At 38.9% G+C, this 18,449-nt stretch overlaps 2 protein-coding genes across 3 annotated transcripts in view; both read right to left on the bottom strand.

Annotated features, from left to right (window-relative positions):
• Positions 1 to 18,449, bottom strand: part of TANGO6 (transport and golgi organization 6 homolog) — a 184,537-nt gene that overhangs the window by 62,609 nt on the left and 103,479 nt on the right. The gene's annotated exons all lie outside the window — the stretch shown is intronic.
• LOC133230352 (asparagine--tRNA ligase, cytoplasmic-like) lies at positions 2,698 to 4,804 on the bottom strand. Its single transcript, XM_061387712.1, is given in 2 exon segments — positions 2,698 to 3,446; positions 3,448 to 4,804. Coding segments are annotated over 2 exon segments (1,680 nt in total). The 5' UTR covers positions 4,741 to 4,804; the 3' UTR covers positions 2,698 to 3,059.

Below are 18,449 nucleotides of genomic sequence, written 5' to 3'. Positions count from 1 at the left end.
TAGGAATACCAGACCAACCAACCTGCCTCCTGAGAAACCTGTATGCCGGTCAGGAAGCAACAGTTAGAACTGGACATGGAACAACAGACTTGTTCCAAATAGGGAAAGGAGTACATCAAGGCTGTATATTGTCACCCTGCTTTTTTAACTTATATGCAGAGTACATCATGAGAAAAGCTGGGCTGGAGGAAGTACAAGATGGAATCAAGATTGCCAGGAGAAATATCAATAACCTCAGATATGCAAATGACACCACCCTTATGGCAGAAAGTGAAGAACTAAAGAGCATCTTGATGAAAGTGAGAGAGGAGAATGAAAAAGTTGGCTTAAAGCTCAACATTCAGAAAACGAAGATCATGGCATCTGGTCCCATCACTTCATGGCATATAGATGGGGAAACAGTGAAAACAGTGTCAGACTTCATTTTTCTGGGCTCCAAAATCACTGCAAATGGTGACTGTAGCCATGAGATTAAAAGATGCTTGCTCCTTGGAAGGAAAGTTATGATCAACCTAGACAGCATATTAAAAAGCAGAGACATTACTTTGTCAACAAAGGTCCATCTATTCAAGGCTCTGGTTTTTCCAGTGGTCATGTACGGCTATGAGAATTGGATTATAAAGAAAGCTGAGTGCTGAAGAATTGATGCTTTTAAACTGTGGTGTTGGAGAAGACTCTTGCGAGTCCCTTGGACTACAAGGAGATCCAACCAGTCCATCCTAAAGGAGATCAGTCCTGGGTGTTCATTGTAAGGACTGATGTTGAAGATGAAACTCCAGTACTTTGGCCACCTGATGCGAAGAGCTGACTCATTTGAAATAAGACCGTGATGGTGGGAAAGATTGAGGGCAGAAGGAGAAGGGGATGACAGAGGATGAGATGGTTAGATGGCATCATCGACACAATGGACATGGGTTTGGTTGGACTCCAGGAGTTGGTGACGGACAGGGAGGCCTGGCGTGCTGTGGTTTATGGAGTCGCAAAGAAAAAAATTAAAAAAATAAAGAAGGCTGAGCACCAAAGAATATGATGCTTTCAGACTGCGGTGCTGGAGAAGACTTTTGAGAATCCCTTGGACAGCAAGGAGAACAAACCAGTCAATCCTAAAGGAAATCAGCCCTGAATGTTCATTGGAACAACTGATTCTGAAGCTGAAGCTCCAATACTTTGGCCATCTGATGCAAAAAGCTGACTCACTGGAAAAGACTCTGATGTTGGGAAAGGTCAAAGGCAAGAGAAGGGGACAACCACAGATGAGATGGTTAGATGGCATTACGGACTCAATAGACATGAGTTTAAGCACACTCCTGGAGATGGTGAAGGACAGGTAAGCCTGGCATGCTGCATGCAGTCCATGGGGTCGCAAAGTGTCAGACACGACTTAGCAACTGAACAACTATTACTACTATATATAAAACAGGTGAACAACAAGGACCTACTGCATAACACAGGAAAGTATATTCAATATCTTAATCTATGATGGAAAAGAATTTGAAAAAGAACGTATATACATATATTTTAAAATATATATTTATAGATATAAAACTGAATCACTTTTCTGTATACTTGAAAAGGACATAACATTGTAAGTTAATTATAATTCAATTTTTAAAAGTCCCCGTAAGTTTTTTATCACAGAAATTCTGTGTTGCTACTGCAGTCACCAAGGTATATTTTACCTCTAGGAATTCATGCCAATATCAGACAGCTGATTTTCTAATTTCACACTAAAATTTGGCTTTTACAATCTTCACATTAATTCAAACAAAAATTTGGGTTAAAGCAAACAACTGTTTATTACAGTTGTAATTAAGGGCATGATCTTTGCAATCAGTAAAATCAGGCTTTGAGTCCCGGATTGAGCACCAACCTGCTATCCTGGGGAAGCACTAAGTACTCCGAACATGCTGCTTTCTCTATAAAATGGTAATGATAATAAAAGGAATCACCTTTGTAGAGTCATTTCAAGGATTGTGTGAGAACATGTACATAAAGTGATTAATGGAGAGCCTGGAATAAAATAAGTATTCAACTATGATTTGCATTCTTTTTTTTTTTTTTTTTTTGAGTTTTTACATGTGTCCATTTATTGATTGCTGGGAATAGAGCTTATTGAGAATACACTGACATGCATTTGAGGGGAGAAATTAACCAAACCTGAAAGGAAGCCATTCAGTAAGCCTGAGAGTTAATAAGGTAGGAGAAATTAGATCTAAAGACACAGTATGTGGGGTGACACCAACCACCACGGAGGGCTGTCCTTAAGATGCCAGCTGCAAACGCTTTGGGAACTTCTCTGTTCTGAATTACTGTGGAACTACCAGGAGAGAGAGATCACCCTGCCTCTTTAAACTAATGCGATAAAGAAAGCTGTTCACTGATGTGCCAAAAAACTTGCTGTCACTTCCAACTGTTTAAGGTAATTCCATTTTTACAAATTCCTCCACACCAATTTGTATGCTTTAGAGTTATAAGCAGCTATGAGATTTAGGAAAGATTCACAACGGATGTAAAAGATTGTAATCATATCATTCCTGTATCTACTGATTTAGGCTCTAATACTAGCAGATTTTTACAGCATATTATCAATTTTTCCCCAAGGTGTTGAACTCATTGATACGATAAAGTGGTAGAAATTAAAAGAATTCCATTTATACTTAAAAGGACAGAGAGATTAAATTACTGGAATGTCTCAGATCATAATTTAAAATTATTTAATGATATATGTGGTATATACAACATAAAGATTGTAACCTAAAGGTGGATAAAGTGCTGAGACATACTCCTAACTGCAAAGCTACATGCCACAGTTTCTCCCAAACTTTGTAATGGGTATTTTTTCTTTAAAATTATAACATCAATGTTACTTGGTATTCAAAATGTTTTGAACTGCTTTTGTGGTAGCAGGAATAAAAAAGAGAAAACAGAAATGGACATACCCCAGTGGAATTAAAAAAAAAAAGCGGGGGGAAGATTTTGGCTTTTTTTTTTTAAGAGGCAGTCTGTTCCTTCCATGAACCGTGTTCTCTCCTTAAAGCTCTGGGGGTTGGGGGGACTGATCATGGCTTGCACCGCTGGACAAACCGAGGGTACAAACACACATCTCAGATATGGTATCTGTCCAGAATCCAGGTTAAGAATCGTTCCAAGCCCAGGCCATAGCCGCCATGTGGACACGTGCCATATTTTCTCTGATCCGTGTACCAGTAATAGGGAGTGGGGTCAATTCCTTCTCTTTTGTAACTTGCCAAGATCTCTCCATTATCCCAGATACGCATGGAACCACCCACGATCTCACCAACATTGGGCATCAACACGTCGACAGATTCGGTGAGCCGGGGGTCCTCGGGACAGCGCTGCATGTAGAAGGACTTGATCTCCACGGGAATGCGACACAGCAAGATGGGCTCGTTGATGGTGTCCATCATCAGTCTCTCTGGAGCTTCCCGGGATGTCCTCTCCAAATTCATAGAAAGTTCCGTCTTCTTTCTTTATGTTGTGTTCTTTCAGCCACACAATCGCATCTGAATAGTTCATCTGTTTGAAAGGCTGTTCAGGGGGCTTAAAATTCGGGTTGAGGTCGCGCACTATGTTTCCTGCGGGTGATTTCAGGACTCTGTCGACCACGTGACACACCAAGTCCTCCAGGCGGTTCAGGAGCTCCTCGAAGGTCAGTAAAGGACACTCGGCTTCCACGTGAGTGTATTCAGCCAGGTGCCTTCGTGTTCTGGACTGTTCTGCCCTGTATGACTGTGCAATGCAAAAGACGTCCCCCAGAGCTGGAATGCAGGTCTCCAGGTAGAGCTGAGAGGACTGCGTCAGATACGCCTCTTCCCCAAAATAGTCGAGCTTGAAGAGCGTGGCGCCGCCTTCCACCTGTGTTTGCACCAATGTTGGAGGTGTGATTTCATGGTACCCCCTGTCGAAGAAGTGGTCTCTGAAGCACCTGGTGATCACAGAGTGCGCCTTCAGGATTTTGGACATGTTCTCCCCCCAGATCATCATGTGTCTGTTGTTGAGCTGGACGTCCACATCGGACTCCTCGTTGATCAAGTTGTCAGCACCTCCGGCAGGGGCCAACCCGATCAGCTCCCAGAAGTCGCAGATCAGCTCGTGGCCCCCCGGAGCCTGCTTGCCCTTTGCGGTAAGATTCAGCATTCCATACACTGCGACACTGCTCTCAGTGGACAAGACAACGCCATTGTAACACTGACACAAATCATCTGACAGGACACACTGGAGAAAACCCGTACCGTCCCGCAACACCAGAAACATTAAATTCTTTCCTTGCCTACGCAGCCTGTGGACCCAGCCAAACACCTTTATCCTTTGGCCTCTATATCCTTTTAGTTCCCGAATCTTCATACATTTCGGCTCTGGAAGACTTGGGTCATTTTTAATGGTAATCTTCTTTGCTTCTTCCAGGTTCTTCTCTCTTCGCAAATTGTCTTCTGCCTCTTTCTTCTCCCGGGACTCACTCTTCATCTGCTCCCTGTGCCACAGCTTCCTAATGTTCTTCATCTGGGACTTAGAAATAACATCCCACCTCTCATTTTCTTTTTGTGAATCTACGTAAATGGTAGGAAAGGGTTCTTTTCCAACCGTCATCAAAGCCTTAAGGCCTGTTTTAAAAGGTTTCTCCTTGGTTCCATCACCGGTAACATCATTTCCCTTTCGGTCGGAGACATACAGTTCTGCGAGCGCCATCCCTGCGGCCGCCCTGACCACCTCCAAGGACATCGCCCCCAACACGCAGCCACCTAGCCTCCCCACGGACTGCGCCAGCAGCGTCCTCAACTCTGATTTGCATTCTTGAATAGGACAGGATGATCATACATTTTACTTGTCTGAAGGGCTGTTTATTCCGGGTTGGCTTTGGCCATAGGAGAATGGAGGAATACATTATACTAACTGAAAAATAACAAAAGAAAATAATAGCAACATTTATTCACCCCTTATCATGAAAGATGCTTGTTGTGAACACTTTACATATATTATTTAATTTCATAACCATGCTATCAGGAAGCTACCATAACTATCCCCATTTTACAGAAAAGGAATAGAGAGGTTATGGAACTTGTTCATAGCTATTAAATGTTAAGAGTCAAGATCAAAACTGAGGAAGTTATGACTCTGGGGTGGCAGTGCATACTCCTGACAGAGAAAGGTTAAATCTATACATCAAATTCCTATTTCCCTACCCAATGACTGCCATTGTAGATAGTCCCACCTCTCTTCATTGGTCTCTGGCAACCTCAGTACAGGAATTAATATAGCCATAAATATATCTCTATAATGATACTCAAATGTTTCTAAGTGATTTTGTGTGTGTGTGTGTGTGTGTGTGTGTGTGTATTTTATTTCATTTGAGCCTCTCAACATTTCTATGAGAAAGAATAACTGGGTGGACTACACTAGGTAGAATTGCTGGGTGGATTATAACTTCATCTCCACTACATGTTAAAAAAGATGACAGTCTCTCATTTCTTCCTCTGAATTGCCTATAATATCTACTTTTTCTCACCATTCTCACAGACATCCCTCTAATCAAAGTCTTCATCTCTTTATGCCAGGGAATACCACAACAGCCTCTTAGCTATCTCTCTGGCTCCAGCCTCTCCTTTCTTCACTCATGTTTCATGCCCCTGCCAACCACACCTATACATCTCTCATCACATTGTTTCCTTCCTTAAGAATCCATAGTGATTCCCAAATGCCCATCACATCAAGTCCTAACTCCTCTGCCCAGTCTTCAAGGCTCTTTGCGGTCTGCCCCACCCTCTCTATCTAGCCTCACTTCCCCAAGGCACCCAACACAATTTGCTGCAGGGAGACAGGTCAAGTCTCTATTCTCCATATGCAGTACAAGCATCCCACTTTTGTTCTGTTCTCACACTTTCTTTCCTATCTGGGGACATCATTTTCCCTCTTTATCACATGTAAACCCTCACTCAATATCCATCTCTAACAGACTGTCCAACAACATCCTATCAGTCTCCCTTCTAATCTTATCTCATTCTCATCCTTCACATAGCAGCCAAAATGATTTTGTTAAAAAGTAATTATGATCAATTCTTCCCTTCTTAAAATTTCTCCCTGACTTCCATTTAAACTCAACATATGTCTGGAACTCTGAGGTCCAATGCAAATGGAGACCCATTGCCTCTGTTCCAGGTAACCCTACAGACATCTGTCAGGAATATACAAATATCTTGTTTTATGTTCATATATTTTCTTTTTATGTTTATAATTGGATCAATGAAATAATATATAAAGATGAAATTGGTGAAACTTTGTTCAACCATAGAAAAGTGCTTAGGCAAGAAATTCTATTAATATACTTTAAAAACAAATGTAAATTAGGAAATTTATGGTACAGGGATGTTATTCTTTGGCTAAGAATGATACAGTTATGGATAAGTAAATTGTTTATGTTCTCTATGTCATGTGTCTATGATCTGTGTCAGTGTCAAGACTGATACTGTTCATTTACCTAGGAGAAACTAAAGTATAAATGATCCCAATTTACTACCTACTTAAATGACTAAATGAAACATGGAATTCAAAGACTAATAAAAATAATATTAAAAAAATAATAAAGTCAACATAAATCAAAATCCCTTAACACAGCACATATAGCTCTTTATGATTTTGGTTTCCTGAGCTAAGCCAGGCCATAGCAACCTGGCCTGGGTTTAAAAAAGGATGAGAATGATGGCTTCTTCTTTTTTAACGTTATTTTCTCCCAAAGCAACAAAAAAGTAGGACAAAGACTATAAGGAAGGTAAGTATGTTTCTCTTGGATCTCAGGGAAATGTGCTGAAATTATGTGCAGACCAGCCACAAAGCAGCTTGCGGCTAAAACTAGAAGAACTGAAGTGAGATTTGAATTACTGCCTGCTTCAGGTAAGACAAAATCTGAAGTTTGAGTCTAATTTACTTGCCTGCTAAAACAAAAATTTAACACTTTGAAGGACTATAACAGAACCCATAGCCTTCTCAACATAATTTAATAATGTCCAGGACATAATCCAAACTGATGTGCAATATGACCCATTCTCAAGGAGAAAGATACTCAACAGAAACCAGGACTGAATGATATAGACATTTCAGTGATCAGAGACAGATTTTAAAGCAGCAACTATAGCTGTGCTCAGTGAGGTAAAGAAAAATACAATGAATGAAAAGACAGGAAAAATACCTGAAGTTTAAACAAAAAACACCACATTTCTAAGAAAGCCATGGTAGAAAAAGAGATCACAAGCAAAGTTAGAAAATATTTTTCAATGAAAACATATCAAAATTATGGGATTCAACTAAAGCAATTCTTATAGGATAATTTACTAATGGGGCTTTCCTGGTGGCTCAGACGGTCAAGAATCTGCCTGCAAGGCAGGAGATCCACTCTATGAAATAAGTCTTATTACAATGATCATTGTACAAATGAAGAAACTGAGACAGAGATGTTAAATAACTGGCCTATGGTCACATATTCAAAACTCAAGAAGTGGCAGCTTTCAGATTTGAAAAGAGCAGCCTGACTTCAAAGCAAGGGGTTTGTAACAGTTGATACAGAGGGAAAATATGGGAGTAAGGGTTCATCATACAACATACAAAAATTTGGGCATGCTGCTCTAAAAAAAAATTCTTCACCATAACATCAGAACCATATTTACACTGTGAGCAGTGACTTCATCTCCTTTCTCATTTTAGCAACACATGATGTATCATATCAAAATAATGTCATCAATTTGATATTTTTGTTGCCATTAAAATTTTAAATTTGTTCTTAAGCTGTAAATGAGCTAAAATATATAACTAATTGTATGTTTTTTCATAATAAATTAATATCATCATTAATATTATGATAAATATTTTCACCAGAAAAAGTTGTATCTCCTCAAAAGACACCATTAAAGAAAACACTGGTAGAAACTATTAGCAATACATATACGTGACAAAGGACTTGTATTTACTCCATACAAAGGACTCTTACAACTCAATAAATACTTGGAAAAATAAAGAGAAACAATCCAATTAAGAAATGGAAAAAGATCTTAACAGTTACTTCAAGAAAGAGATACAGGAGTAGAAAATAAGCCCACGAAAAGACAAGAGCTCAACATAAGTAGTCATCAGGGAAATATAAATTAAAACTATAATAACATAACACTACACATCTTTTAAAATGGCAAAAAATTTTAAAGAATGATATTAAGTGTTGGTAAGGATATGGAGCAGCTGGAACTCTCATATCTTGCTGGTCATAATGTAAAATGATACAATTCCTTTGGAAAACATTTAGGTAGATTTTTATACACCTATTATATGATCCAGCAATTCCATTCCTAGTACTTACCCAAGACACACACACACACACACACACACACACACACACACACCTTGATTCCTGGGTCAGGAAGATCTGCTGGAGAAGGATATGGCAACCCGCTCCAGTATTCCTGCCTGGAAAATTATATGGAGAAGCCTGGTGGGCTACAGTCCAGAGTAAAGAGTCGGACATGACTGAGCATGCACCACCACCACATATCTTCACACTAAGACTTGTACCAGAATATTCACAGCAACTACACTCAAAATAGCTCAAAACTGGAAACAACTTGAATGTCCATCAACAGGTAAATGTATGAATGATTCTGGTACATTCAAATATAGTACTACTACTTAGTAATAAAAAATAGTGAACTACTAATATATACAACAAGGATGAATGGCAAAAACTTTCGCTGAGCAAAAGAATTCAGACACAAAAGGGTATACACTTTATGACTCCATTTACATAAAACTCTAAAAAACAAATCTAATCTACAGCAGCAGAATGCATATCAGTGGTTGTCTGAGTTGGGGTGTGAAATGGGAGATGATGTGGGAACAAAGGAGCTTTCTAAGGTGACAAAAATGTTCTATATTTTGACTGTAGTGATAGTTACATGAGTTTACAGCAAACCTCATTGAAATGTACGCTTGAAATGGGGGCATTTATTGGATGTAAATTACAACTTGGTAAAGTTGATTTCAAAGAAAGCAAACTGCAGACTAATAATATGTAATAATATATAATTAGAGTAAAAATAATAGTATGTTAAGATTCTGTTTTTTGTAAAAGAAGGCCAGTGTAAAAAGCCCACATGTTTGCTTATATCTGTAGGAACACAGGAAGAGGTGTGAAAGAATACATACCAAACTATTATCATTGTTTACCTTGGGAGGTAAGAATATTAACTATAATATTTGGCAGAGACTGGATTTTTCTTTATATACCTATATATATCCATGTATTGTTAGGCTTCTGTCAACAAACAAAATAAGCATGCACTAGTATGCAGATATGTTTACCAATACTCCATCCCTGAATGTGGTTTCTCTCATCAAGAATCAGAGGCTACTTCCCTTCCCCTTGAACCTGGGCTGGTTTGGGGACTGACTTTGACAGCAGATTGTGGCAGAAGACATACTAAGCCAATTCTAGGTTTAGCTCTTTTTTTTTCCCCATTTTTACAGTAGATTTACTCAATCACAGTTACCAGTTAAATTAGCACCGCTTTTATGTCCAACAAATTTTAAGAATTGAGGCCCTATTAGAGAAGCTACATATTATGAGTCTATGGCCCACGCTGTATTTTACTTGTTAACCTTTATTTTTATTTTAAATTGTATTTTATTTTTAAACTTTACATAATTGTATTAGTTTTGCCAAATATCAAAATGAATCCACCACAGGTATACATGTGTTCCCCATCCTGAACCCTCCTCCCTCCTCCCTTCCCATACCATCCCTCTGGGTCGTCCCAGAGCACTAGCCCCAAGCATCCAGTATCGTGCATCGAACCTGGACTGGCATCTCATTTCATACATGATATTTTACATGTTTCAATGCCATTCTCCCAAATCTTCCCACCCTCTCCCTCTCCCATAGAGTCCATAAGACTGTTCTATACATCAGTATCTCTTTTGCTGTCTCGTACACAGGGTTATTGTTACCATCTTTCTAAATTCCATATATATGCGTTATTATACTGTATTGGTGTTTTTCCTTCTGGCTTACTTCACTCAGTATAATAGGTTTAGCTCTTAAGAGGCCTGGCAGCTTCTGTTTCTGTTCTCTGGGAAACCATTCACCATACTGAAAAGTTTGGCTTAGACTGCTAAATGATGACCATCCACACGTAAGAACAGGCAGAAGCCATATGGAGGAGCACCAGGGTGCTCCAGTCAAGGTCCCAGCTGAATGCAACCTCCTGGGTGAGCTTAGCTGATCTGAAGGCAGTAAAAGGGCCACCAGCTGAGCCCGGACAACACCATGTGGAGCAGAGATGAGATGTCCCTGCCAAGTATTATGTGGTTCACAGAATTTTGAACAAATAAATTGTGGTAGTTTTTTGTTTTGTTCTTGAATTATGGCCATATCCCGTGGCAAGTGGGACACTAGCTCCCCAACCAGGGATTGAACCTGCACCCCTTGCATTGGAAAGCAGAGTCTCAACCACTGGACCTCCAGGGAAGTCCCCAAATGGTGGCTGTTTTAAGCCATTGTGTTCTGAACTCTTTTACTACATATAAGGGAACCACAACATATGCTATGAAGCAAAAAGCCCTTCAGTTCAGTTCAGTTCAGTCACTCAGTCGTGTCTGACTCTTTGTGACCCCATGAATCGCAGCACGCCAGGCCTCCTTGTCCATCACCAACTCTCGGAGTTCACTCAAATTCACGTCCATTGAGTCAGTGATGCCATTCAGCCATCTCATCCTCTGTCGTCTCCTTCTCCTCCTGCCCCCAATCCCTCCCAGCATCAAAATCTTTTCCAATGAGTCAACTCTTCACATGAGGTGGCCAAAGTACTGGAGTTTCAGTTTTAGCATCATTCCTTAACACCCAGGGCTGATCTCCTTTAGAATGAACTGGTTGGATCTCCTTGCAGTCCAAGGGACTCTCAAGAGTCTTCTCCAACACCACAGTTCAAAAGCATCAGTTCTTCGGTGCTCAGCCTTCTTCACAGTCCAACTCTCACATCCATACATGACCACTGGAAAAACCATCGCCTTGACTAGAAGGACCTTTGTTGGCAAAGTAATGTCTCTGCTTTTCAATATGCTATCTAGGTTGGTCATAACTTTTCTTCCAAGGAGTAAGCGTCTTTTAATTTCATGGCTGCAATCACCATCTGCAGTGATTTGGAGCCCCAAAAAATAAAGTCTAACACTGTTTCCACTGTTTCCCCATCTACTTCCCATGAAGTGATGGGACCAAATGCTATGATCTTAGTTTTCTGAATGTTGAGCTTTAAGCCAACTTCTTCACTCTCCTCTTTCACTTTCACCAAGAGACTTCTGACTTTCTCTTTACTTTCTGCCATAAGTGAGGTGTTATCTGCATATCTAAGGTTAATGATATTTCTCCTGGCAATCTTGATTCCAGCTTGTGCTTCTTCCAGCCCAGTGTTTCTCATGATGTACTCTGCGTATAAGTTAAAGAAGCAGGGGGACAATATACAGCGTTGATGTACTCCTTTCCCTATTTGGAACAAGTCTGTTGTTCCATGTCCAGTTCTAATTGTTGCTTCCTGACCTGCATATCGGTTTCTCAAGAGGCAAGTCAGGTGGTCTGGTTCCCATCTCTTTCAGAATTTTCCACAGTTTATTGTGATCCACACAGTCAAAGGCTTTGGCATAGTCAATAAAGCATAAATAGATGTTTTTCTGGAACTCTCTTGCTTTTTTGATGATCCAGCGGATGTTGGCAATTTGATCTCTGGTTCCTCTGCCTTTTCTAAAACCAGCTTGAACATCTGCAAGTTCACGGTTCACATATTGCTGAACCCTTTAAACTAACATTTTAAAATTAGTAAATTAAAAGTTTAAATATTTCTGGAAACTAATTAATTAGAATGCCCTTAAGGTGATTGATTATAATGCTGCACCTTTAAACAAGTTTCGTTGAGCAAGATACTTCTAAAAGCAATTTGTCATTCCTTGACTAGTATTATATGTTATTTAATAGCAAAATGCATTAATAATTTATTACTTTTTTTGGCTGCTGCTGTGCAGCTTGCAAGACATTAGTTCCCCATCCAGGAATTGAACCCACGGCCTTGGCAATGAAACTGTGGAGTCCCATCCACTGGACAGCCACGGAATTCCCAGGAATTTATTACTTAAAATGCCTTTCTTCCCATCGCAGTCAAGACAAACAACAAAATAACACAAAAGAAGGCATTTTTAGTCCACTCTCCTTGAAAAGCAATTTTCAAAAGATATTTTTCTCTATTTGACAACAGACATAGCAGGGGGCTTCAAAAAGCCCTATCTCACCTACAATTTCAGGAAGTAATCTGCTAGTATATAAACAGTTTAAAATAGAAACAGCCAGTGACTGAGTGAATCCATTTTGGCAAGTATCAATCTCACAGAAATAAAGGCCCAGTACTTTAATATGTACATATATATGAACTTTGCATATATACATATCTAATAAATATTTCCATTGGCCCACATATATGAGAATTTATATTGCAGCACTGTGTGTCATGGGAAAAAAATAGAAAAAAAAAAAGAAGTTTCAGCCACAAACAGCTGAATAAGTGAACTGTGGTGCATCTATACTATAAAATTCTATGCAGCTGTTTAAAAGCGTCTCTCTTTGGACTTCCCTGGTGGTACAGTGGGTAGGAATCTGCCTGCCAGTGCAGGGGACACGTGTTTGTTCCATGGTCCAGGATGATTCCACGTGCCACGGAGCAACTAAGCCCGTGCACCACAAATACTGAAGTCCAAGCGCCTAGAGCCCGTGCTCCGCAATGAGAAGCCACCATAATGAGAATTCCTCCCACCACAACAAAGAGTAGCCACCGCTCACCACAACTAGAGAAAGCCCTCACACAGCAACCAAGACCCAGCCCAGCCATAAATAAATAAAGTTAAAAAAAAAAAACAAAAAAACTGACTCAAATTAAAAAAAATTTTTTTTTAAAAAAAGCTCCTCTCCTCATCTTAAATCCCAGGCAAACCTAACTGGGTTAACTCACAGTAGCCTGCTGGACAAATTCAGTTATTCCATTTTCCTTTGTTTTCTACCACTGGCTAGAAGGTGTTCGTCAGAGCAGAGCCTGGTGCTGAATCTGCTCCTCTATGGGCAGGGACAGTCAGGTTTTCTAGAATCAGACTACGGGCTTCATCCTGCAGTTGGATGCGATCATGGGCTACTTATCACGTAGATTCACTGTAAAGTGGCAACACTGAACTAAAACAAAAGCAGATGATACAGAAAGAGTTGACAAAACACATTAAATGAGTGTTATGCAGGCTGTAAGAGATATATATATATATATGTATGTAATACACACAAATAGACATCTCTTAAAAGCCCGGGACCCACCCTTCTCAGGGCATATAGAGTAATTTGAGAAAAGGTGCTTTCTAACCAAGAAGTATAAGCTGCTGTGCCCCAGTATTCTCAGTGTCACTAGCTGCCACGGCGCAGTCTAAAAGAGACCTGAAATTTAGTTCTCTCCTCTCATTCCTCATTCCAAATATTAATTCCTTGTGCTTTCTTACAGTGTTCCCTGAAGGTAAACTCTTCAGATGAAACAACGTGAATTTGACTTTCTATTTCTGCTCTCAATTTTTGACGATTCTGACCTAGAGTAAACTAGAACTTGTCTAAGCTTGCTGATTAGAAGACTACGTTCTGTCTCTAAAAATAAAGTGCTGTTCTTTGTATGTCATGATGACACTACCAGATCTGAGTTGCTCTTCCAGGGCAGCTCTGAGTCATGTACCCACCCTTTCATCCATCAGTCCCTCCCTGACCTCTTTTCCTTCACCCACGCCCCATCCCTCCAACATTCTCTGACAGATTCCTCCATTCATTCTGGGAGCAAAGGTACACATTTCAGAGATGGCTGGTCAGGGTTAGCGGAGAAAGCCACGGCAACCCACTCCAGTACTCCTGCCTGGAAAATCCCAAGGATGGAGGAGCCTGGTAGGCTGCATTCCATAGGGTCGCTAAGAGTCGGATACGACTGAGCGACTTCACTTTCACTTTTCACTTTCATGCATTGGAGAAGGAAATGGCAACCCACTCCAGTGTTTTTGCCTGGAGAATCCCAGGGACGGGGAAGCCTGGTAGGGTGCCGTCTACGGGGTCGCACTGAATCGGACACGACTGAAGCGACTTAGCAGCAGCAGCAGCAGGTCAGGGTTAGAGGATAGGTATGAAGCCATGGAATAATTTTTCTCTGTGAGAAACTGGCAGTCTCTTTAACTACTGACAAGAGAGTACAGATCTGGAGGGCAACTTAGCACTAAATATCAAGAGTCTTAAAGTACAAGCATGCACATACTTTGACCAAGTAATTTCCCTGTAGGAACCAACCCTAAGGAAAGACTCAAAGATTCACCAAAGGATTTATGTATAAGAATAATCAATAGCACACTTTTCATAATCCTCATAAAGTTCCTCATAAAGTAAGAAACCAGAACCACCTAATTAAACACTAATATCTTTTGAGAAGATAATTAAATAAAATTATAATTCAGTTGATTAATTATAATAACCAATAACTCTTATATTTTCAAGAAATATTTAATGACATGGAAAAGTGCTTATAAATAATGTTAAATGTAAAAAAGGCAGCATACATACAGTATAATTACAATTCTGAGAAAGAAAAAGAAACTAAAGGAAACATCAAAATATAAACAAAGAATGGTTACTTCTGAATGGTGAAATTACCAGTGATTACTTTTTTATACTTTTTAATAATTTCCAAATTGTCCAAAATTATTACATATTACTAATACAATCAGGAAAGGAAAGGTCTATAAGTAACTTTTAAAATTATACCTCTAAAAAAAATTGACATGAGGAAAACATAAAGGAGTGAAGAAAAAAATTATTCAGCCTGAGCTTCAACTTTTAATTTTGGCCAGATTAATATTTTTAATTCACATTAATCTAAGTATTTGTTGAACTATACTGATGCTAACCTAGGCAACTTGGCAAGAAGCATTTCATTTGATTTTCTGAATTTTGCTGAAAAATTCTCCTTTCAAAGTATGTAAACTCTAATACTTGACAGTCATTCATTGCTGCTGAAATCTACGAATACTGAACTCCCAGACTGGTATCCAATTATTCACACATTCAACATACTTTTTCACTTTAGATCAAGCTTTGCTGTTAGTTGAAAATCTCTGAAAGCTGACATACAAGAGCTGTTTTTCAAAAACTAACCTGCTGTGTTTGATAACGATGCGGAACTGATGTAGCCCCATAGCACTCTGCCACATTTAACTGCAGGGTCTGAGCAGAAAAAGGACAGACGAGACTATTTCCTCTGAGCTCCCACAACACTCCACACAGGCCTCTCCATAAATTAGCAGGTCACCTCACAATGAAGTGTGTATGAGCTGACCTCTCTGACTAAACTATAAGCTCCTTGAAGGAAGAGACTGTGGATTTCCCATGCTTCTATCTCCAGCCTCAGGCACAGAACCCACTGTTCAGTGCATAATCAAAAAATATTTTTAAACTGAACTACACTGATGACTTTACGCCCCAAATTAAGAAAAAAAAAATAACCATATTCAAGATAAACAAAACCAACTTCGAGCATTAGGAAGAGTTACCAAATAACTCAGGAATGTATATGATTTAGAACTTGACAAAAGCAGGAAATTAAATAAGCATTCAGAGAATGTTCGGGTATTACTACAGGCAGAGGCGGAAACTATTCTTCCACCAAAGACTTCTGATCCAAGCTCCAGATTGAAATGAGAGCCACAAATGAGTAAAAAGCAGTTCTATTTATTTCTCTCCCTTTTTCCTTAGAATGAGAAATAAATATTAACAAAGGATATAAAATATTCCCTAAATACAAGAGATAATTTTAAAATACACTTTAGTTCTCATTATGGTTCATTAAATGTAAACAGAAGGCAAAAGAAGAGATATATGTAACTGCTTCAAAGGTGGTCACAAGCTCTAATAAGGACACACTCCTGTAGTTAGTAAAAATCAGAAAAGGCTATCCACTAAAAAGTATGCTCATAAGACTGGTATAAAATACATAATATTAGCCATGTGCAGAACCTCCCATATGCAAAAGCATTTGTAACTACATTACAAAAATGAATGAATAACTTTTTCCAACTCTCTCCAGTGAGAGGGCAATCTAGGTTGCAACTGAGATGCAACCTAGGGGATAGGGGATAGGCTGGAATTCAGCTAAGGCCATGAGGATGACTGCACAGCTGAGTATGGGGACAGCTCCAGAGCATGCCATTCAATACAATGATGTTTCTCAGACTTTCTGATCTGTGAACAACCTGCACAATTGTATGTGGCAGTCCTGGATTTAATTAACGCATCTGTGATATTATGAAGCAGAAACAGGAGCTCTAGAACAGGGCACATCAACAGAAGGCCTACTGACATTCTTGGCCAGGTCAGGGGGTTGTCCTGGGCACTGCAGGATGTTAAAAAAACTTCCCTAGTGTCTACCCACTTAATGCCAGTAACATCCTCCCTGCCCCCAGCTATAACAATTAAAAATGTCTCCAGACATTGCCAATGTCCCCTGGGGGACAAAATTCTTCCCTCCACTCCCCCATTTGAGACTCACTGTTCTAGAGGAACAAAGAATTGGGTAGTGTTGGTCCAGCTCTGCTGAAGAGAGCGAATACACTGTATCTGCCATATGTGAGCACGGAGTGTAGTCTACAACAGATCAGGAATAACACTAGGCAATCTCAGAAGGAAATACCTTCACAGATGAACTCAATACCTTTTGCTTTAATTGCACTTGCCAGGTGTTTCCCAATTATCAATTCAATATCTTGAGCACAGTTACTTAATTCTATACATTTAAAAGAAGATTTTAAAAAATGCAATGACATATAACAACCCACAGGTTATTGCTGACACTGGGCCATATAAGAGGAAACAGATGGAGAAACATTTGGAGTGACTGGTAATTTAGCAATGTGTTAAGATTAAATTTCTAAAAGTACAATAAAAACTAAATAGTTCTTTAAATAAAAGAAATGAAACTAAAAAAGAAGAAATGGAGAAAAAAGGAAATGAAACTAAAATTCTTTCACCATATTTTCTACGTTAAGGAATAGAGATTAAAATATTGGTTTGCCAAAAACTTCATTTGTGGTTTTCCATAAGATTATACGGAAAACCCCAAACCAACTTTTCAGCCAACACAATATATAGATTCATATTTATATGACGTTGCTTTAAGAAAGCTTTTCTATATAAGAGAGAAACCATAAAGGAAAAGATAGATTTGCCTACATCAAAATAAAAAGCTTCTGCAACTCAAAACAAGTTAAACAGAAAATGCGAACAAAACTAAAATGTAAACCCAAAGAAAATATTTACAACATAAATGTTAGTGGTTCAAGATCTATAAGTAAATAAAGCTTTACAAATTAAATACCAAAATAAACACCACAATGGAAAAATGAAGAAAGGATAGGAAGAAGCAATTCATATGCACACGCACAAATAAAAATTTAGTCAATAAAAATATGAAAACTATTTAACCCTATCAATTGAATAAATGGAAATAAAAACACAATAACATTTCTTTATATATCTGTTTGATAAAAATAACACACAGCATAATAGTGCTGATGAAGGTACAAATATCCTCAAACATTAAGATATAAACTGGAACAATTTCTTGGGAAGACAATTTAGCAATAATACATTTAAAAATATGCACATGCTTTTAAGAAATTCTACTTTTAGAAAATTTTCCTAGGAAATTGTCATGGGTCTGCACAAAGATTTAGCTATAAGAATAGTCATCTTAATATAATTCAAAATAGTGAAAAATTAGAACAACTGTAAGCTGGTCAGTTGAAAAAATTATGATACATTCAAATGATATATTATCATGCAATCATTAAAAATTATAGAGGATGTGGAAAATGTGCACGTTAATGACAGGAAAAAGATGCTTACTGAGATGGGAAAATTTTCAGGATGTAGTATCGTGTAGTGGGTAAGAGACTGGGTCTGGAGTCAGAATGTCTGGGTTAAATTTTGGATCCATCATTAATTAGCTGTATAATACTAGGCAAGTCAGTAAACCTCTCTGAAGCTGTTTCCTACTGTGTAGAAAAAGGTAACTTCTATGAAATAATACCAACAATCGAGGCAACAATCACCAGTGCTTACTTAAAACCAACAGAGGGAAGGTTGATGGGGAAGTTTATTATGGACTTATCCTATGGGAAATATCACTGATCAATCTTCACATCACTAAAAGAGAATACCAGACATCATACACCTCGAAATGCGAGACAACAGGAAACAGAAGGCACAACATAGCCTGTGATATATTCTTGCCCCTTAAAATCTCACCCAAATTTACCCAAGCGCCTGTTATCTATCAACTTACTGGAAATATGGG

This window comes from Bos javanicus, chromosome 18, assembly GCF_032452875.1.
Source record: "Bos javanicus breed banteng chromosome 18, ARS-OSU_banteng_1.0, whole genome shotgun sequence".
NCBI classification, from domain to species: domain Eukaryota; kingdom Metazoa; phylum Chordata; class Mammalia; order Artiodactyla; family Bovidae; genus Bos; species Bos javanicus.
The sequence above is the reverse complement of the archived record's forward strand: the minus strand, read 5'-3'. Positions and strand labels throughout refer to the sequence as shown.